Source organism: Cibotium barometz, chromosome 21 (assembly GCF_041138505.1).
Source record: "Cibotium barometz isolate CiBa-2024 chromosome 21, ASM4113850v1, whole genome shotgun sequence".
Taxonomy (NCBI): domain Eukaryota; kingdom Viridiplantae; phylum Streptophyta; class Polypodiopsida; order Cyatheales; family Cibotiaceae; genus Cibotium; species Cibotium barometz.
Window position 1 is genome coordinate 32,480,708 of NC_141066.1, and position 22,439 is coordinate 32,503,146.

General features: G+C 45.9%; 1 protein-coding gene across 1 annotated transcript in view; it reads left to right on the forward strand.

Annotated features, from left to right (window-relative positions):
- The window catches only part of ELF8 (binding protein), an 87,508-nt gene that overhangs the window by 62,293 nt on the left and 2,776 nt on the right, over positions 1–22,439 (forward strand). The window contains exons 12-22 of the mRNA XM_086815661.1: positions 10,592–10,660; positions 10,847–10,939; positions 11,097–11,366; positions 11,589–11,669; positions 12,969–13,127; positions 13,370–13,465; positions 13,729–13,830; positions 13,912–14,019; positions 14,152–14,376; positions 14,504–14,770; positions 14,875–14,946. Of these exons, the coding sequence (XP_086671787.1) occupies positions 10,592–10,660; positions 10,847–10,939; positions 11,097–11,366; positions 11,589–11,669; positions 12,969–13,127; positions 13,370–13,465; positions 13,729–13,830; positions 13,912–14,019; positions 14,152–14,376; positions 14,504–14,770; positions 14,875–14,946 (1,542 nt within the window). The remainder of the gene's footprint in view (positions 1–10,591; positions 10,661–10,846; positions 10,940–11,096; positions 11,367–11,588; positions 11,670–12,968; positions 13,128–13,369; positions 13,466–13,728; positions 13,831–13,911; positions 14,020–14,151; positions 14,377–14,503; positions 14,771–14,874; positions 14,947–22,439) is intronic.

Sequence of the window (22,439 nt, forward strand, 5' to 3'; positions counted from 1 at the left end):
CAGGAGACAGAGGAGACCTGGCTTTCGGACACCACGCCTATACCAGAGAGAGATGACAGTGATCAAAGCTCAGTTTCACAGAGAGGGTGTGGAGCGACTGGCTCGCTTCAGAGCACACCCAGGCATGTTCTTCAGGGAGCTGTGGACACCCCCTTCATTGATGTATACCATTTTATACCCCCAGTATGGTACAAGATGGAGCTAGCTAGGTTGCATATCATGATTGTATACTCCATGCATATAGCTTTGCATTCTACTAGTAGTAGAGCTCCATCCCCTTCACCACTCATTGTACTTATTGCACACCCAGATTCAGCTTTTTAGTTCAGTACTTTTTCATTTTGTTGGGATGACAGAGGATACCCCATACAAGTACACCGATTTGTCTCATAGGCCGAGTTCGGTCTTTTGGAAGACGTTAGTAAAATCTTTCTTTCTTTCTTTCTTTCTTTCTAGAAGAAAAAGTCCCTCCAATCGCTTCAATGTGCATCTAATTGGCCAATTTTCAGAAAAGCCCCAAATTTCTGCAAGTGAAAGAGGTTCAATTTGCTGATTTTGACCTCAATTTCGAAAACCTCCAAATTGCAGGCAAAGCAAAATGCCCAATTTTTTCAATTTGTCCTGAAATTGATAAATCCCCCAAATTGCACCTGCAATTTTCTTTGAATTTGACTTGCACAGCAGTGTCTGCATATGTCCATGGCATCGGCATATGTAATGATCCTCTATCTTGGGCTCTATGTGACAGAGCTGGTATATCCTGTCCTCTCGTGCGGCCGACTTGGGCCCATATCTGCTTGTCTCCACTCTCAGCTAGGGGGACGAGGTGCGGATCTGGCCAATCGCACATCTCACCCCAAAAGATAGGTGTGTGTCCATGTAGCATAGGCGGATGATGAAGCCATCCTTTGTCAGGTATAGGAGGTGATCTCTGTAGAAGGCCATCTTCGTCCCCTGTGGACGACTAGGTGAACTCCATGTCCTCTGAGTATCCATCTGACAATGTCCTTCTGAATAACTCTGTTTCGCTCTGTGCGGCTGAGAGCAAATGACGGGGCCTCTATGTTGTACTGGAACGGGGAGAGTGCCTCCATCTGCATACCGTGCATGCCAAACCAAGTGCCTACCTATGCATACCAGCACTCTATATCTCCCTCAAGTGTCAGCTGTCTCGAGGACTCCAGGGCTAGCCGGGGGTATCTATCTAGTGGAAGCTCCCATAGCTTGTGCCAGTATGTCACTGTCTGGAATAGAGCCTCCATCACTATCGGTGCAGCCCCCATCTCTGCCTCCACAATCTCATGTGGCACTGATGGCTTACTCCTAATCATGCATGAGATCATCACCACTAGGGGCCTCTCCATCGGCTTCCACCCATCATATACCTCCTCTGTATCTGTCTTGGCCGGATCTCTCCTTTGTCTCCTATGGCATAAGCTGGGACCCAGATGGGGGTACCATACAGTAGTGGAGGTGTAACTAGAGTATCAAATAGCCAAAGCTTCGCCTTGGCTCCTGAAACTGTATCTGTGAGCATTGATTGCCTCTCTAGCGAGCCAAGGGCTGCATATCCCCTCATCAATCTAGCTTCGGCCGCCTTCCGCATCGAGAACTGAGGTCCAGCAAAAGTGATCGCAAGGTATACATATGAGGTAACATACTCCACAGGCTCTCCACTGTATGTAAACTATATTGATCTACTTATCCACTGTGAGGAAGTGTTAAAGATCATGACCTTGGTCTTTCCAAGGTTCACAGTGAGGTCTCGGTCCTCGCAAAAGGCCCGTAATGCATCCAAATGCCTCTGCAGCCTCTCTGGTGAATCAGAAATAAGAACAATATCATCTGCATACAAGAGGATTGGTATCAAGACTCCTACTAAATGTGCTCCTCGTCCTCCTTGTCTATCTATGTAATCCGAGATCTCGTCAATGTATAGACCAAATAGAGTAGGAAACAAGGGGCAGCCCTGCTTCACCCCGATAGTGCTGTGTATGATCTCTGAGTCACCTCCTGAAGCCTGTACTTTGCCTGTGATTGACTCATAGAGTGTAATGATCCCCCAAAGGATCTCTGTTGGCACTCCCATATCCTGCAGTCTTCATCAGTCTGGCCCGTTGGACGGTATCAAAAGCTTTACGGAAATCTACAAAGCAGCAATATATCCAATGCCCGTGAGCTCTCCCCTCAATGATCCCCCTAGTGTAAAGATATGATCTAGTGTGGAGTGCCCTCTCCTGAAGCCTGCCTGCCCCGATTCTATGAGTCTCTGCTCCTCGGACCATCTACTAAGCTCATGCCGAACCATAAATCTTGGCCAAGGTGTGACCAATCATGATAGTCCTGTAGTTGCTGGGGTCCATGGGGTCACCTGCTTTCAAGATAGGTACAATAGTATTCGATGACCAGTTGGCGGGGAAGCCCTCACATAGAGCCGTGTTAAACATGTGAACCAGTAAAGGGGCTAGCGTGCCCCTAGCATGAGAGAGATGCTCGGTGAGGAGTCCATCATGATCTTATGCTCTCCCAGTCTGCATCCTGTCAATAGCATCTCTCACCATGCTCAGGTGAAAGAAGGAAGAGTGTGGGGGACGAGGTTCGGGTGGATGGGGGAGAGGTGGCTGCTCGGGGGCATGGTAGAGAGAGGTGGCATAGGTGTCGGGGGAGTAATCGGAGTCGGCAGGCGATGATCTTGGAAGACCCTCCAGGCCTCCTTATAGTCCCTCCCAAGAAATAGCTGGTATAGCTCCTGGCTAGGTAGGCTCTCTTCTTTCTCCCTGTGAGACATCGAAAGATCACTCGTGCTTGCTGGTGAGTGGTGGATCCTAGCGCCACCTCCCGTTGTAGACAGGCTCGGGTATCACGACATTCCTTGTCGTACGAGCTATTCTGTTGGACAGTCCCTCTTGGTGATGTAGGAGTGGCTCTAGAGTGCAGGAAGGGAGTTGTAGCCGATGTATGGAGGGTGGCTGAGCTGTGGTAAGCTCATCAAGTGGGATGTGGGGTTGAGGTCGGAGAGGATGCGGTAGACGTGATTAGAATAGATGGTCTCTCTATTGAAGTGGTATCTCGGGCGGTGATGGGGCAAAGCAAGTGGTTGAGTGGTGTATCGGCATCATGCATGTGAGGGAGAAGGCTAGGTATGCATGGTTAGCTGCAACACCGATGGGGCGAGGCGAGATGGTAAAATCTGGAATGAGTGGGATCAAAGAGAGGGATCCCATTAGATAGTCCACTGTACTGGCTCCATGTCCGAAGGGGTAGGAGGTGAAGGAGTTGGATCCAGCCATCTGGCCAGGCCATTATAAATGGCTAGCCTATGAGCCCCGCCGAGGGCTAAGAGATACTCTCCATAGTTTGTGCGGGCTGCTGTATCCTGTGATGTCCGCTCCAGATCCGTACCCATCGTGTCAATCTCTTGGTTCTCTGTCTCAAAGAAGGGTACCTGTGTACATGCGGTGCGGGCATTGAAGTCTCTAGCCAAGAGGATGTCCCCTAGACTGGAAAACTTCATAATGTCATCATAAAGGGGCAGGTACGGGGACTCTCCATGGGTGGCATATTTAGAAGTGGAGGGTGCAAAGTAGATGTGCCGGGCCCTCTCTGTTTGGATCCTCACCCACAAAAACCGTGCAGCCTCATTTAGCCTGATCACCTGTATCACATGCTAGGGCACTGTTTCTAGGCTGTTTGGGGACTGGGCACCCTGTATGGGCTGCCCCAAACTTGCCCTTACAGCCATAACTAGGTTGTATAGCTTGTATGCTTCCCTTAGTCTGCTCCTAGGGCTGTCCTACAGCCCCTCCATGGCTGGTGGGTTCAGCCAGGGCCTTCTTGGCCCTCATGGGGGTGGTTTTACACTATCCCCATGCCCACACAAAGACTTGGGGTAGCCCATGGGCTGGCCCCTTTTCTTAAAAGCAAACCCTAACAATGATCTGGCATCCAGTACCATACCAGATAAACAGAATCACTGACATCATTCTAGAGGGAGACTCACAGCACGGACTGGCATTGTTTCATGTGCAAGACAGTGCACACCTGACTTTGGACTCCTGTGCAGGACAATGCACACCTGACCTCGGACGACTGAGATGGATCCCTGGCTGACTCGTCCTGGACTGGGCTCACATGGGACCAGTTTACCATCCCAGGTCCTGCACCTTCATTATAGATATGTCTACATGGCATCCAAGTGCGGGATGCACGTGACAATATGATTCTGATGGGAATCTCCTCACAGATGGAGGCTACTCATCATCCTCATCTTCAGGCTTGGATGATGATGAGTGAGAGCCGGCCATATGGCTATTGGCGTTTGTACTTTGTAGTATGTAGTATATACTAGGATTCAGCTTCAGCAGGAAAGTCCTTCATGTTGTATGCAATGCAGCTCATTTGACATTTATATAGCATACATGTTTGCATTTCAATCGCTTTTTGTGCATCTTTGTGTACCAGTGTTGCTAAATTATGAATGATTTATAATGTGTGTTTTTTTTTATACACATTTAAAAAAAAAAGTGAACGTACTTAAAGTGTACTCATCCCAATGCGTACTTTGCATACTTGTACGCATACCGTACCGTACCGTACCGCACCGTACCTAAAGTACTCAACCACTATGGTTCACACCACTAAGGACACTTGACCAAACTCTGGACTAACGCCAAAAGACATAACCCCCTTCGGAGTGATGCTGGGGTTCCATGCATAACCTTTCAATAGTCACGTACTCCAACACAAGCAAAGATCAGACATGGACCCCACAACTGGTTGAGTGAGCAGGGGTTTGTTGGGTATTTCAGAGTTAGTCTGGAGTCTAGTCAAGTGTCCTTAGTGGTGTGAACACCCTCTTATTTTGGGTCAAAAGATAAGGCCTTGGTGCCTATAAAAGCATTGTACATGGTGGAAGTCTTATGCTCATAATTCATTCGTTGTCATGTTGTGCAATCTTGCTCTCTTGTGTGCTGTCCCATCTCTCTCTCTCTCTCTCTTCCATCCATGTCTATGCTCCCGCACACCATGGCTTGATCTCTCCATCTCGTCCTTGCACTCTCACTCCCTCTTGGACTTGGCACCATGGTTTCTTACATGGTATCACAGCCTGGCTGATGCCATTGCTATGCTTCCCTCGCTTCATCCTCGTGTCTTTTTTCTACTTGCATTTTTGATCTGCTGCTGCCCGCCTCATTTTTGTATCTCTTAAATGTATTTTTGTCCTGCTGCCCAGTCCCCTTAAACCACAAGCTTAAAAATGGGAAGGCCAAAGATCATGATGATCTCCAAGCCGAGCACATTATACATGCATGTGACACCTTGGCACCCTTCCTGGCTGAACTGTTCAACATTGCCATGTGCCAAGGTCTTCCCTCATCTTGGGCCACAAACACTGTAATTCCGATCCACAAAGCCAGGGATTCCTTCCACACCCACAACTATCACACCACCATGATTGGGCGTACCTTAGCCAAAGTCTTTGGTTCAGTCCTAGAGGCAGAAAGAGGGGTGGGCAACGAGCCAAGGGGCAGATGGGATTTAGGAGATCTTTCTCAATTTTAGACCACATCTTCACTCTCAAAGCTATCACTGAGGAGGCCAAGCATAGGGGCAGGCGTGAGTATTGCTGTTTTGTGGACTTCCGCAAAGATGTTCTTTGGTAACAACTGTTGCTATCTCACGGAGAGTCTAAGGAAGACAAGCACCGGAGAGCATTGGAAATAGAAGACCATCGTTCCACATGAAGAAATGTGATTACTATGTCAATGCGAGGAACAACGCAAAGAACGTGAAGGAAAGCAATCACGTGAGGCAGGGGGGTTCAATCAACCATAGTTGACCACATCAACAAGTTAAGCACGAGAGGACATCATCTACACCTCCTCTATTAGGGTGAATCAATACACTTAGGACACCTGTGTGATGGGCATTGAGCATGTTGTAAGCCCTTATCCAGGGACAGCCCATGATCTTGAAGAAAATCCCAAAGTTGTAACAATGGGTGTTGTAGTGCCACGGATCACATACGTGGTCTTGAAGACGCCACAAGTCATGCATGTGAAGGTGTTTGATGAAGACCAAGCGATTGATTCATGAAGGAAGCATAAGATGTGGCCCATGTGGTTGTCGGAGCAACATTGGTTGAAGCACCTGCTTGTGCAGCTTGTGCCTCCTCTTTGAAGGAAGCAAAACAATGAAAAAGCTTTTAATCCATTAAATTTACCAGAGGATCTGAGAAATAATGCACATGATGCTGATGGCTTGTGTTTTGCTGATCTGCAACTTCTCTATGGGTATGCTGCTCTTGTATGCCTCCATGTTTCAGATTTCTGTAGAAAACCCTCTATTGATGATGATTTAGAGGGCCACCATATGTATGTGTGAAAAATGCACAGCTGAATGGACTGTTATGGCTGCAAGTTTATGGCATATTGTAGGTGATGTTAAAAAAAATGCACAGCTGAATGGCAGCTGTTTTTCAGTTGATCGGATGGGACAAAAACTCAGCGTGAGAGGTGGCTGAAAGTGCTGCTTATAGGGTTGAAAAGCGCAGCATATGTGGTGGGTTTCAGAGTTGAAAACGCAGCTTTCTGTATTGCATAGAAGCAGCAAGTCTTTGTGCATACACATGCCATGTAGCTGGGTCTGTTATGGGGGTGGGAGACCTTCTCTCCTTCAGCATCTGCCATGCCTTAGAACTATTTGCACTTAGAAACAATCTATAAAACTCCTCCTCCCGCTTGGCCAAGAAAGCCTTGTTCTTGCCTCTGAATTGCATCAATGATGGCCTCCGGATTGCACACTACTGGTGCCAACACGTGTACCTCAGGTCAGCAAGGCATGGTGGAGCTCCACTGCAGCTGCAAAACCAAGACCACTACGTAGCAATAATGCCCCTCACCCTGGTAACTTGCTAGATGCAATAGCTTCATAGTTGTCAGGTACGATATTGTATGATTCGTACAATATGATACCTCACGGGAAAATACAGTATAATATAATTTTTTTTTCTTATTGCACGATAAAATACAGTGTTAAAAAAAAACTTATAAACTTAGGTATTTCCAATTTTGAGATATGGAGTATTTTAAAAAGCAGGTAAGCATCATAGTACAGAGGAAGCTCAAACAGCCATAGACAAGCAAAAACAAGACCACTACCCCCCAAAAAAAAAATCCGAAGAAAATCTCGATTAAAAAAATAAATTCCGTATGGGATTGTATGGTATCATACCGTACAATATTTTGTATGATATGGCATCATTCGATGTACGGAAATAACTATGAATAGCTTGCACTCCTGCAAGAGGTGAGAGTATGATATGGGAATGGAGCCTTTCAATCGATCAAGGCCCTTTCACACACAAAGAGAAAACACACATAAATCTGACACACACTGGATTAGTACATCTCTTTTTGGGCGACAACTTGGGCAAAGAACACCTTATCCATTCACAAACTAATTAGAAAGTCCAATCATAGTCTTTCTCATCAATAGAAAGTCCAATCATAGTCTTTCTCATCAATAGAAAGACCATGTACTGCCACGGTAGCTGCCATTTATTGTTCAATCTCTTGTTGTTGTGCTGCTAGGTTATCGTCTACTACAAGATGGGCATGATGCTTTTCTTGTTCGTGTTCCTTTTTCTTGAAGCATTGAGCTTCTTCATGATAATCCTTGATCCAAAGTAGAAAGAAAGAAAGATAATTAAGCGTCTACTAAAGATCCAATGGGCCTATGAGACCAAAGTGATACAATAATGTCCATGGCATATCTTATCATGGAATGGAAAATAAAACAGAAAGAAAACATAAACATAGCTATCTCACTAGGGTGATACAAAACTGTCCATGGAAACTCATCATGGAATACTGAGAACATAGAAACATGAGAGCAACATCAGCTCCGAGTAGATGGTATACCCTTCTCCAAAATATCAAGCGTGGGGTTAATGAGTATGGCCGAGAGGTCTCCCTTAGCTATGTCACGTGGAAAGGTAGCTCGATGGTGGTGGAGCATGTCCTGGATCTGGATTTGGAGAATAACTTGCGGAAGCCTGCCTGTCCTAATGCTCTATGCCCATGTCTCTTTGCTAGTGTGTTGAGCTCAAGCTCAAGTACTAACCCATAAAGTTTGGCCAGTGTGTGGCCAATCATAATAGTCATGGGTGTGATGATATGGGCTGTCCAGGTGGGTTGGAAGCCTTCCGAAAGAGCCCGGTTGAACATATGGGCCAGGAGGGGTGCCAGAGTCTCCCCCGCATGGGAGATGTGCTCTGCCAAGAGGCCCTCGTGGTCCTGTGATCTACCGTTTTTGAGTCTCCAGAGGGCTCGGGCTACCATGTCGGATGTGAAGAAGGTGGATGTAATGGGACATGGATGTGATGGTGGTGGGATGGGGGGCTGATCTGGTACTTCATATAAGGATCGTGCATGTGTGCGATATGTATGGAGATGTGGTGATGTGGGTGGGTGTTTCTCCCGGATTTTCTTCCAGCCCTCAGTACATTTCACACCTTGAGAGACTGGTATAAGTCCTTGTATTGGTCCTTAACATGTGCTCATTTCTTACGTCTGGTTGTGTATTGGTTAATCCTTCAAGCATCTCGCTTTCGGATTTGGCTAGTTGCAACCTTGCATAAGAGAAGCTCACATGCTGTGCTGCATTCCTCGTCATACTAATCGTTCTGGGGCATGGTGGTGGTGGGGGGTTTGGCGGTAGATTGGGTGGTGGACGGGAAAGTGGCTATGGCAGAGTTGTGTAAGATTGTGGTGAGCTGAGAGGTGAGGTCGGCTAGTGGGAGATTAGGGTATACATATGTTAGATGTCGGTAGAGATGGTTGGAGTAAGTGGAGTCTCCATCATGCTGGAAGTGAATCTGGGTGTAGTGGCAGATAGGCGTTGGTGGTGAGGATGGTCGGGAAAAGCTGAGGATAAGGGAGAGATATGCATGGTCCGCTCCAAGTGGGAGGGTGGGAATGGTGAAGGTGGTGAGGATGGTCGGGAAAAGCTGAGGATAAGGGAGAGATATGCATGGTCGGCTCCAAGTGGGAGGGTGGGAATGGTGAAGGTATGTATGGATGTGTCTAGAGACGGAGATCCCATCAGGTAATCCACTGTACTCGAGCCTCCACCATGTGGGAAGCATGTGAGAGCTCCGAAAGAAGGCCAACGGGACATCCCATTGAAGATGGCTAAGCCATGTGTGGTCCCCAGCAGGAGGAACTCTCTCCCTGATGCTGTAATGTCCCCTTTGCCCTGTGATGCTCGCTGAATGCCAATCTCCTCCGAGTCTATCTCCTGCGTGGTCGGCTCCTCCTGGTCATATACAGACGCCTGTTCGCTCCGAGTCCTGGCGTTGAAGTCCCCTAAAAGGAGAACTTCACCCAAGTGTGAGAACTCAATGATGTCTGCATGGAGGGGATAAAACTGCTCTCCCTCCTCCAGAATAGCATATGGGGACTTCCTAGGTGGGAAGCATAGTCACAGGGGACGGAGGGGATGGACCCTTGGAACGGGGGGACGCCGTCCTGGGAACATTGTGGGACGGGGACGGACGGACGTCCCTCACAAGGGACGGTGTTCCGGGGACGGATCTACAAGGGCCAAGGTCTCAAGTTTCAAGCTCTCACACAAGCAAGCTGTAGCCTCTCAAGACACACACTCTCTCCCTCACACACACACTCTCTCAAGCTTCACACACACACACACACCCACCCACCCTCACACTCAACTTCTCAGTACTTTTTCATTTTGTTGGGATGACAGAGGATACCCCATACAGGTACTCCGATTTGTCTCATAGGCAGAGTTCGGTCTTTCGGAAGACGTTAATAAAATCTTTCTTTCTTTCTCTCTCTCAAGCTATCAAGTGACAAGGAGGCATCCATCATCCATGGCATCCTCCTCGTGGCAGTGGCTCTTCAAGTTCCAACTACCCGTAGAAGGACAACGGGATGGGCATGGTGCCATTCCTACCACCGCCCCCGTTCCCTACATATGGCCGTCCCCCGTCCTGTTGCCGTCCCCGTCCCCCGTCCCCGTCCCCCGTCCCTTGTGACTATGGTGGGAAGTAACATACTGCAATGTGTACACATCTCTCCAGTGTGACGTAACATACTGCAATGTGTATACATCTCTCCAGCGTGACGTGTAACCTCACCCACATTAAGCGTGCCTCTGCATCCTTGCAGACTATGGTGATCATGGGCTGTAGATGTGTCCTGAATAGTACCACCACTCCGCCAGACCCGCGTACCCCACCACATGTCCGTGTCTCCTCTCGGTAGGCAGATGCCAACTCATAGCCTGAAATGCGTGGTAGCCGTCTCCTCTCCTGGTTGGTCTCTATGAAGAAGGTAATGTCCCTCTCTGTAAAAACTTCCCTAAGTCCCCCAATGTCCAACCATAGTGTCCCATTGCAGTTCCAAACTGCCAACTCCAGGTGTATGGTCCCACAAACCCCATGTCCGAGAGAGAGAGAGAGAGAGAGAGAGAGAGAGAGAGAGCCTGGCTCCATGGTTTCATACGCACTTTATATGGAAGTCTGCACATTCATATCATAGTAGCTTGATTGTGTGATATGTTTCAGGCATGGATAGAAATGGGAGAGCTTTTAGTCTCTACGGATATAAGCGGAGCACTTGATGCATTTAAGACAGTAAGTCTTTTTCATTGCAAAATCTAATGTGGATTTGAGTTTTTTTGCACTTGAAATGCTTACTTTGTTATTAATTGCAATATTTAAACTTGAGCAGATTCAAAGTTTGCAGTTTAAGTAGTCATTTTCTCTTGTGAAAATCCCTGAAAATATTTTGTTTTTTTTCCCCTGCTTGGTTCTTCTCAGGCATTGAACTTATTGAAAAGGAACCCTGAGAGAGTGTCGGTTGAGCTCCTCAACAACATAGGTGTGTTACATTTTGAGCGGGGAGAACATGAGGTAGGTGTGCCAAGGGCATGTTAATTTTTGATACTGTGATTGAAAATAGTAGTGTTATTCTGTCTTTCACTGCATGCATATTCCTTTTCTCTTTGTTGTAGCTTAGAATGGTGCTTTCTGACATGCCTTACTTCTATGTTCTTTTCTGTTCCTTCAGCTGGCACAACAGGCTTTCAAAGAGGCATTAGGAGAGGGTGTGTGGGTGGATCTTGATGCCATACTTCTCAAAAGCCTTGATGTGGATGGGTTTGCTGGATTTTCCAACGATATTGCAGGCAATGATTTCTTCTATCGACTAGAAGATCAAGGAGTAGCTCTGGATGTACCTGTGGTAAAAGTGACAGTTCTCTTCAACCAAGCCAGGCTTTATGAGCAGACTCATGAACTAGAAAAAGCAGCATTTCTGTACAAACTGATTTTGTTCAAGGTAAGCCTTCTGATATTTGTGATCCATGCATGCATATATTCATGTACTTGTGCATGTGTAAAAATGCGTTCATGTATTAGTGCGTGTATCTATTTGTAGATAGACATAAGCACGCATCATTTCTCATTTATGCATGTGCACGCTCACATAGACTTGTGGTGGTGCCTATTTTCAAGGTTGTGCTGTCACATAAATGGAAATACTGTGCTGTGACTTTGACAGTGTCCAAACTATGTGGATGCATGCCTACGACTTGCTGCTATTGCTCAAACAAGTAGCAATATGAATGCATGCATGGAAATGGTAAGCTAGTACTCAAGTTGGTATCCTTTATATGAAAATAAATGAAAAAGTGTATATTCCTATATATATACGTGTGTGTGTATTGTATATGTGTGTGTGTGTGTGTGTGTGTGTGTGTGTGTACCATGAGTATATAACATGCACGTTCCTAAAAGGTGAATTTGGGCATGTTCCTAGATTCATCTAGGTATATATTTATATACATATAGGAAGAGAGAAAGAAAGAAAAGAAAGTTATATTTACGTCTTACAAAAGGCCCGATGGGCCTATGAGAGAGAGAGAGAGTTATATTAACGTCTTCAAAAGACTCAAAGGGTCTATGAGACCAAAATGATGTGTACATAGTGTTCGTGAAATCTCCATGAAAGCTCGGCATGGATGAAATAAGAAAAAGCAACAGTAAACTAAAACTGAAATTTGAAAGCCAAGATCTTAGACTCTGAGATCATACAAGTCATGACCTAGGGTCTCTCATCTTGCTGCCAATCCTCATTGGATAAATCTGGCCCCAGAAGGCTGCTCCATACATCGAGGTTGGTGAGACGAGGGTGTCAAAAGGCCAACCCCTCGTCCTGGGCTCTTGGAAATGTGCGTGGAAGCATTGCCGCTCTAGTAAGCTGAAGGCTGCATATCCCCGTGTCACTCTGGCATGTGCTGCAGGAAGCATGGTGAAGGATGGGCCATTGAAAGTGACACCAAGGTAGACATAGGATGAGACTCTCTCCACAGGATCCCCTCTGTATGTGAAGCTCAATCTGGATGTGAAGGGGCGGGAGGTATCAAAGACCATTACCTTGGTTTCACCAAGGTTAGCAGTGAGGTACCGATGCGTCATCCATAGATCACCTCTAATACCCCATCTCCTCTCTGTCCAAGTATGTACGATGATGTGGTCCCGCTCAAAGTCAAAGAGATTGACCAGGGCATTCCCTGTCCTGGCATTAAAGTCTCCCACAAGTAGTACCTCCCCCCTGAGAGAGATAGAGAAAGAAAGAAAGTTATATTAAACAACTTCAAAAGACCCAATGGGTCTATGAGACCAAAAGTGATACAATAGTGTCCATGTAATCTCATCATGGTACAAAAGAAAACAAAGATGAAAGCTATGAGCTGGGAATGTCAAATCTAAGCCATATGATACAAAATGGGATCATCATCAACAATATCATATATATATATATATATATATATATATATATATATATATATATATAGAGAGAGAGAGAGAGAGAGAGAGAGAGAGAGAGAGAGAGAGAGAGAGAGAGCACCCCGTTGTGATATGTGTGCTTTGTGGACAGATTTCTGATGCAATAAGGCTAGATGAGAGCAATGTGGATGCTCTATCTTTTCGGGGAAATGTGGAGCTAAAGACAGATGATTGGCTCAAAGCAAAGGAAACCTTCAAAGCTGTTCAGCAGCTAACAGATGGAAAAGATGCTTACTCTTTGCTTGCTCTAGTAAGAAAAACACCTGAGTTCCTCTCTTTTTCTAAGCGTCTTGCTTTAGATTCAGTCACAATGCAGAGCTTCAACGTCCAACCATGTGGTATCGTAGCATCATGTAGTAACATAAGGTCATGTTCATGCTGCTCACATTAGCAAGGGGATACATTCTGTCTTAGGCAAGGTTTGGCTTTTCAGCAGCGACCCAAAGTCTTCTTCATGTCGTAGTTTTGATCATATGCTCATGTGATGCCTAGGGGAACTGGAATTACTATGCAGCTGGGCGTGGAGAGAAGAGAGACTCTAAATTGGAAGCAACTCATTTGGAAAAGGCCAGGGACCTTTTCCATAAGGTACCACTTCTTTTACTGTTTTGGTCTCTAGGAAAGGATTCAATTGAAATACATGAGAAAGTCCATACAGCTTGAGTGCTATTAGTTATCTCAGAGACACAAACATGCACTTCTTCCAGACACACTTTGACCTGTATGCTTCTACACGAGTTTGTGTGTTGCATACAGCCATGAATGGAGTTTTAGATGTTGGGCATTTTAATGTTTGTTGAATTTATTTGTTGGATGTTGATGCGGCTATGGGTGATGCATCGTGATGGAAGGTGTTATCACAAAACCCGAACAATATGTATGCGGCAAATGGTATTGGTATGGTGCTGGCAGAAAAGGGGCAGTTTGACATGGCTAAAGAGATTTTTACACAGGTATGGTTTTGCTAAATCTGACAATTTGTGCAGAATAAATCACTGTTTGAGTTCTGCATATTTGTGGTTTCGAACCTGCAGGTACAGGAGGCAGCAGCAGGAAATATCACGGTCGAGATACCTGATGTGTGGGTAAATTTGGCACACGTGTACCTGGGTCAAGGACAGTTTGGACTGGCGGTTAAGATGGTGAGAAATGTGGATTCTGGTCTCTATGCCTTCATTTTACCATTTTGTTTTTGTGAGAGGTTTGTGGTTTCTGTCATAATCAGCTGTTAAGTTACTGCTTACATCACATATTTTTACTGGTGTGTTTTACAGTACCAGAATTGTTTGCGGAAGTTTTACCATAACACAGATCCACACATACTTCTGTATCTTGCGCGTACCTACTATGAGGCGGAACAGTGGCAAGATTGCAAGTGCTCACTTCTGCGTGCGATTCACCTTGCCCCATCAAATTACATGCTCCGGTTTGATGCAGCAATTGCCATGCAGAAATTCTCCACTGCAACTCTTCAGAAAGAAAGACGCTCTGCTGATGAGGTCAAATACATCAATTCTCCACAACCAGTAGTAGCTAGTTATCGCCATCACCTCCATGTTCTGCCTGTATTATAATTGAACATTCAAAATAATTTAACAAATGCTGTTACCTTGTTGGTCTTTCCAGGTTCGGCAATCAGTATCAGAGCTAAAAAATGCTTTGCGGCTCTTCAGCCAATTGTCTGGAATGGCCGGTCATCATTCCCATGGTTTTGACGGGAAGAAAATTGAGATGCATGTTGAGTATTGCAAGCACTTGCTTGATGCAGCGAAAGTTCATCTAGAGGCTGCAGAGCGGGAAGAGCAGCAAAATAAACAAAAACAAGAGGTAGCTAGGCAGCTTGCTATGGCAGAAGAAGCTAAAAGGAAAGCTGAAGAGGAACGGAAAATTGAGGTAGACAGCCTGTGGACATGTTGTGAGCAAGATTTGGCCTAGGTCAAAGTAAGAGTCAAATAAATGCTGACCCCTGTGTGTGCTGCTTTTTTGGCGCTCAATAGATGGAAAGAAGGAAGCAGGAGGAGGAGTTGCGGAGGGTTCTAGAAGAGCAGGAAAATTTTGAACGTGTAAAGGTGATAACATGGCTATCATTTCTAACTCTGGGAATGGTGTGATCACTCTTGCAATAGACCAAGCATAATCGTGGATGCATATAGCTTGGTGGAAAATATAGTATTTTTATGAATGTTGTTGACAGTACTGTTTTTAGATGATTTCAGTCTTTTTTATGTTTGTCATGGTGAAGTTCTCTGTATCTAGAAGTGAAATGCATCATCGTCAAGCCAAGAACAGATCACACCACACCCCCCCCCTCCTCTTTCTGCGCATTCCAACCTTCCCTCCTCCTCTTTGCAAACCCCCTCAGCGTGTGCATTTGCGCGCCCAGACACGTGTGCCTGCTGCTTCTACAGCCTGCAGCACATGCTGCAACCCCTCCCCCCCCTCCACCCCCTCAAACTTCCTCTCTTCTTTATTCCGCTGCCTGGTGCACCCCCTGCAGCCTCACCTCCAGTCTCTCAGATGCTCCACCTCCTCTGAGCCAGGCCCCTTGCTTTTTTGCCTCCCAGCCTGTCTTTGGCACCAGCATCAGTCCCACTACCCCTTGTTCTCTGCCCGCTGCAGCCCCAGCCATCGTGTCCTTTGTGTGGCCAGTCTCCCCTCTTCACCTCAATTTATGCTGTTTCCTGGATGCTAGTGGTGTGCTTTTCATTCGGCATTGGTGAAAGGCCCTTGGTATTTGCTCCTTTGGAGGCTTCCATGGCAGCCACTCTAGCTTTTTTTTTTTCCCGGGAAAAAGATCCTTCTTTAGTTACCGAGAAAAACAGCCACAATGGCTAAGTACAAACCTGTCCCCAAATGGGAAAGGAGAGTCAAGATGTATAGAAGGGGAGGATGCACTTCTCCGGCTGGCTGCTCTAGGAGGAGAAGGCTATCTCATACAATGGGGGGGAGGGGGAAACAACCACACAGGAGGTCTATAATGCCAAGTGAGACTCCCTCATTCGGGGTTGAGCACAATCTTGCCTTACACTTAAGCAATTAACACAATTAAACAAATTGAAAATGGCACCACAAAATGAAGCTTAACAAAACTGCAAATTACATTGCACTAGGGATGGAAAGGGCCGACTCCCCTTGTAATAGATTGTATTATCAAGGTTCTGTTACAAGCTTCACGAGCATTCACATGCCAAACTGTCCATAGGCATGCATGCAAATGAAAACATCATTGCAAACATGGTTGTTGATGTGATTGATTGCTTCCATAGCTTCCATTTGATTTCAGAGTCGCACTCCTCAATCCCTCATAGCTAATCAAATGCAACCATGCTCCATTGGCATCCATAAACAAACATTGTGTGTGCCAAGACCGAGACAGGACCATAATGACTAGTATTCAGATCTTGAGTAAGTGAAAGAGAGTTTAAATGAGCTCTTATTACAATTTTGCTTCTTGCCTTTGAGTACAACCATCGTATGGTTGATGTCCACGCTTCCAAGGGTCCATTCTCACTCTCAGCTAAAATTATGATTTCTATAAATTAGGGTTTTCAACAGGTATTCGGACGGGGCTTTTGGGTGCAAAAGATGCCCAAAGTAGAGGGCTATAGATGTACTATGGTTGCTCCAAAATTAGGGTTTCTGAAATCAGGGTTTTTGATAGAATTAGGATTTATAGAAAATTTGGGGACGATACAATACTTAGGAGACTCCATATTCATGAATAGAAAAGGAATTTTGCAAATTGGTGATCATATGGGGACTATATAAGTAGAAGATGAAATTTCTCAAGCTGTCATGGCTATGGGAATCATGAAAAAGAAGAAAATCAGCTTTCCCGTATCCCATATGGTTGGCATCCACTTCTAGAGAGAGGAAAGAGAGGGAAGATAAGCTTTCCCAACATGTTGAGCCTGTAGAAGCATGTACCATATGATTGTATGCAAATTCCACAAGTGATAGATACTTTTTCCAATAAGATTTTTGATGTGCTACATAGCATTTAAGCAAATCCAATACAACTGAATTTGTGGCTTCACTTTGTCCATCTGTTTAAGGATGATAAGCTGATGAAAAATTCAGATTAGTGTCCATGTTATCAAATAGAGCTTTCCAAAAGAGGCTCGTTGTTTTGGGATCTCTATCTCCCACAATTGACTTAGGCATACCATGATGCTTAAACACTTGTGACATAAAGAGTTTGACCATATGCTCAGATTTTATGGTCTTCTTGATAGGTATGAAATATGGTTGCTTACTAAACCTGTCCACAATGGTCCAAATTGCATCATTACCATATTGTGTACGAGGAAGATCCATAATGAAATCCATTGTGATGCTTTTCCATGGTTGGTTAGAAATAGGTTAAGGCTGAAGTAAACCAGGGGCTTTTTGCCTATCAAACTTTATCTTTTGACAGGTGATACATTCACGAACAAAAGTTTCTCTCTCTTTCCTCATGCCTGGCCAAAAGAAATATTTTTCAATCATTTGTATAGTAGGAAATATTCCCCTATGTCCTGTATACGGAGGTGCATGACATTCATCCAAAACTTTTGGCCTTAATTCTTTTACCACGCATAGGCAGTTATCCTTCATAAGATATAGCCATTTTTAACCATATAAGATAGATGTGCATGACCAGCCATCAAATCAGCCCATATATCCCCAAAATCAGGATCCAAATGATCCGGAGGTCCCCCTCTTTTTTCCTTTTTCTAAAGTGGACCTTGAGTTCCTAATTTGCTTTTCCTTCATTGCCTTGTCCAGAGGCTACCGCCCTCATCTGCAAGTTTGCTAGCAACATTATCAAGCCAAGAACACAGCACATGAGCAAGAACTGGAGCTCCCTTGCCTAGATGCCTAGGTGCTCTCACCCTGCCCCCCCAATTCCCCTTCTCAGTGCTTCTTCCCTCCCCTCCTCCTCCTCTATGTGCACCCCCTCAGGCCGCTTGCACATCTGCGTGCCCTGACCGCACACACACCTGCTGCATCTCCAGCCCGCACCACACGTTTGCAACTCCTCTCACACCCTCCTCCTTCATGCCGCTGCCTGCTGTGCCCCCTGCATCCCCTCCTCCCCCCCTTTTCAGATGCTCTGCCGCCTCTCTGGCACGCTCCCCTTGTTCTCTGCCCTCTGCAGCCCCGGCCATTGTGTCCTATGCACTGCCAGACTCCCCTCTTGAACTCATCTCTTATTGTTTGCCGGATGCTCTTTTCATTGGGCATTGGTAAAAGGCCCTTTCCCTGCCAAGGAATCCATGGCAGCTGCTCTATCTTCGTCGACAGAGGTCGCCCTGTTTTTCCCTTTTTCTGAAGTGGACCTCGAGTCCGTGTCTTCCTCCATTGCCTCTCTAGAGGCTACGGCTTTCATCTGCAAGTTTGCTAGAGCAGGGACATGATCGAGTATGGTATGCTAGGGTCACAAGTTGGTTTCTCGTGCTGGAACTCCAGATTCCCTACCACCATTTCAGTACAGTTTAGACGCCCCCCTTACTCTGCCTAACCATCAGGATACTATTTAGATCAGGCGCCCCTTACTCTGCCTAACCCATCAGGATACTATTTAGATCAGGTCAGATCTCCTTAGCCTCCTACACACCCACACCACATGGCTTGCACAAACCCAACCACACCCCTCCCCCTCCCCCTCCCTCCTCCTCCTCCTCCTCGAGCCACCCTCGAAGATGCAGTTCTACAGATATCACTTCTTGAGAATCACAGCAGATGGATTCATCCAAAGGCTGCTTTACTTGCAGAGGCACATGTCACATGCACCTATGCACTGAGGTGCCATGTGACACTAGCTCATCATCGGTTCTGTACTTGTACAGATTTAGAACCTTTTTAGGGAATATTTGTCGTGCGCCGTGACCTCATTGTGTTCCCTAGCCTAGAAAAAGTAAGGCATGAGCTACGTACACCTTTAAAAGCCTTAGGTGTCAAAGTTTGTCACTTAACCCACTTGGAGAACAGTTAGTCCATGTACGGTGCTAACCGCACGGAGGGACTCGTTATCGTAATAGTGGGAGGGAGCAAGGCAGTGACAACCTGGGGATTGTCATTGAGCGTCCCTGGACGCTCAAGAAAAATAAGTTATCGATGGCTCTTCCGAGACAGACCATTTACGCTCACGGCATCCCTTACGGAGTGTAGGTTAGCCTAGCATAGGTACATATGACATGCATTTAGTAAGCAGAGATGGCATAGGCTAGCCCTATGGCCAGCCTAAGGTCTTGCACATAGGCAGTCCATGGCCCACTTAAGGAGGCCAATGAAGGACCACCAAGAAGGGCAAGCACTTGGGCATTGGTTGGGTGGCCAGCGGCATGTGGGCCAGCAGCAAAGGCAGGCGCAGCGAAACACGTAAAACGATGACTTTAAAGTAGCATTTAATGCTATTTCAGCAAGTTGTGAGCAAATAAACAGGCGGACAGCTACATCAGCAATCCAACCCGCATGTGGAGTTGCAGATATAAGGTGTCTTCAGTCCCATGCTAAAATCATGTCATTCCTTCACAATTCAACAGTGAGCAAGAACAGAATTATGGGGGAAGCTATTTTATTAAGAAAAACATGTCTTATACCAAAAAGCACCTTGTGTAGATATTTATGGGCTCCCTTTGTAAAAAGCATGGAGATATCATACAAGCGCACCACCTTCATCAACAAAAATCTTCTTTGTTTTGAGAGTTTCTTGTACAAAAAAACCTCCTTGCTGCCTCTGCATTGCCCTCCTCCTCCCACACAACGACCACATCCATGAAGTTTCGCTGCCACTGAGCTGACAATCATTCCCCACTGCTCAGCGCCAGAGCTGTTGCCTCTCCATTGGCTTCTTTGTTCCTATCTGGTTTGCAGCCTGACTCAGTGCCGTTGTGCCCTCAGCCTCTAGGGTTGCTGCTCTGGGCCACAGTGCTGCCTCTCCTCGCCATGATGTAGATGCCTACCCGTGCCTCTTGTGGCAGCCTTGCCATTGTGCTGCCGCCATTGGAACCCTACACCAATGAACGCTTTAAATAAATCAAACACACCAAACAATAACTGTGAATCCTACTCTCCCCCCACCCCCCCTCCTCCCCCCTTCTTTCCCTTTCTTGTAAGATCTCCACACTCCACGCCCAAGGAGTATCTGACCTAGAACCGAAATCCTAACGATGTTTCATAGACCTGGCATCATATGCATCGCATGACCGCAATAGATTGTGCAATGTGGCTAGCTACTCACCACCCAACCGTAGGTTTAGTGCCTAGAAACACCCCCGTGGGTGAGGTCTAATTGCCGCAAGCTTGCTTGGTACTGATGGCCCCAACCTAGCATCCCATAACACCAGGCTGAACCACCCACTTTGTAGCTCCATGGCCATGAGGGCTTGGACGCCCCTAGTGGCCCCAACCTAGCATCCCATAACACCAGGCTGAACCACCCACTTTGTAGCTCCATGGCCATGAGGGCTTGGACGCCCCTAGTGGCCAACCTGTCTACCGCATGGATACCTCAATAACTCGTAAGTGCTCCCAAGGTCACTTATCTAGCAATAACTTGGCTATTATTGGCGCTCTTTCTTGCTTTATTTATAAGCTTTTAGCCATTATTAGCCCTAGGCTATTATTTATAAGCTCTTATCCAATCTAGACTCATCTTGCTAGCACCCTTAGTCCACATGTGAACCCTCCAGGTCCCCACGTCCTAGCTAATCCCTAACCCTAACGTGGATTAGTCCATGTCCAGTACCCTAGCCCTAGGCCTATTGGGACGTAACATACTCCCCTCCTTTAGTTCAATTCACATCCTCGTGATGAATGCATGAGGAGGCAAGCCTATGTAAGCGAATCCCCAGATCCAGTCATCTGTCCATAGCATCTACTGAAGTGTTACCTTACCTAGGCCTATCTAAAACTTTTCTTGTAGACTCTGCTACATAGATTCACTTGCTTACTGTCAATCAACTCTTATCTAAGAGCTGAATCCCAATAGGACATCCATTCTTAAAGTGCAACAAAATCTACCATAACAACCCCAACACAGACCACAACACAACTTAACTGTCATACGAAATGGCATCCTGCATTAGTTGTCGACAAACACTAATCCACTTGATGCACAAACAAGTCCTAGTGCCATGTCCTTCCAGTACAAATTCTAACCACAAGACCTCCCTTGTCCAATCCTCACCAAAGACTGAATGGAGATTGAGTTTTCACACACAACCAGTAGATACTCACATCTACTTTTAGGGTAAGCATAAAACTCCCCATCAATTTTTGCGTATGTCCCATGTCCTCGAGCAACCTAAAGACATCACATGGCTTCCAGCTACTTTTCACCCCACCAAATTTGAATGAACTAAAGGTTACCAAAAGTCAACGCAACTCCATTAAGAGAGATCCCGAAGGACAATGGTTATAACATATTCCACCTCTAACTGGTCCATGGGTTACACACCATTGATCAGGTGGAAGTCCATATGACTCCAAGGTCATGGGGATCACAATGTACAAACAAGTCCTAGTGCCATGTATTTCCAGTACAACATTCTAATCACAAGATCTCCCATGTCCAATCCTCATCTAAGACTGAACAGATATTGTGTTTTCACACACAACAAGTAGATACTCACATCTACTTTTAGGGCAAGCATAAAGCTCCCCTCCCTTGTCCTCAAGAAAATTGAAGACAACACATGGCTTCGAGCTACTTTTCACCCCACCAAATTGGAATGAACTAAAGGTTACGAAAAGTCCACGTGATCCCATTAAGAGAGATCTCGAAGGACAATGGTTATAACGTATTCCACCTCTAACAGGTCCGTGGGTTACACCCCATCAAACAGGTGTGGAACTATGTCCAAAGTTGTGGAATCAAAATAACCCCATGGAACTATGTCCACCTTGGGATATCTCTGACCATTGTCGGATGCAACCACATATACAAAGTCAGTGTATCAAACGGTCCAACCGTCAACTGGTCTCGACATTTAGTCCAAGACTGAGAAGTCCAAACTTCTCATGTCTCTCATGTGCAAGTACAATTCCGGGGTTGCCTCATGCATCAATATTATTTGGCCATCACGAGCGAGTATGTGATGAATCATAAAACATGTCACCCCACACCAATGCTCAAACAACCAAGAAAGTCCCTTATCTTGTTGTCACTAATAGACTATCACTGCTCCTCACAATTACCAAAGGTTAACTATGCAGAAGCATAGAGTGTCCAAGACAAGCGAAGCCTCGGGAGATCCTACATGGGAATACACTCTGGCGTCCCATACCACCAGAGCACACCCCAGATAAAACCACCATTAAGCATGATCATAGGTGGAATGGCCAACTTTTCCCCCTTCAACCCAACCTTGAAGCAACCGAATTCCTCGCTGAACACCAAGGTCAAACCTTAGGTCAACTTGAGGGTCAATCCATTCAATGCCAAGTCAAGGATGAAAGATAACCACCGTGTTCACACTTGAATCCTTCTCCCTGGCTGCTAGAGTCAGCTCTACTAGTTGTCTATAAGCCATCCGGAAACTGTGGTTTAGGCATCTTGGATTATAACTATTACCAC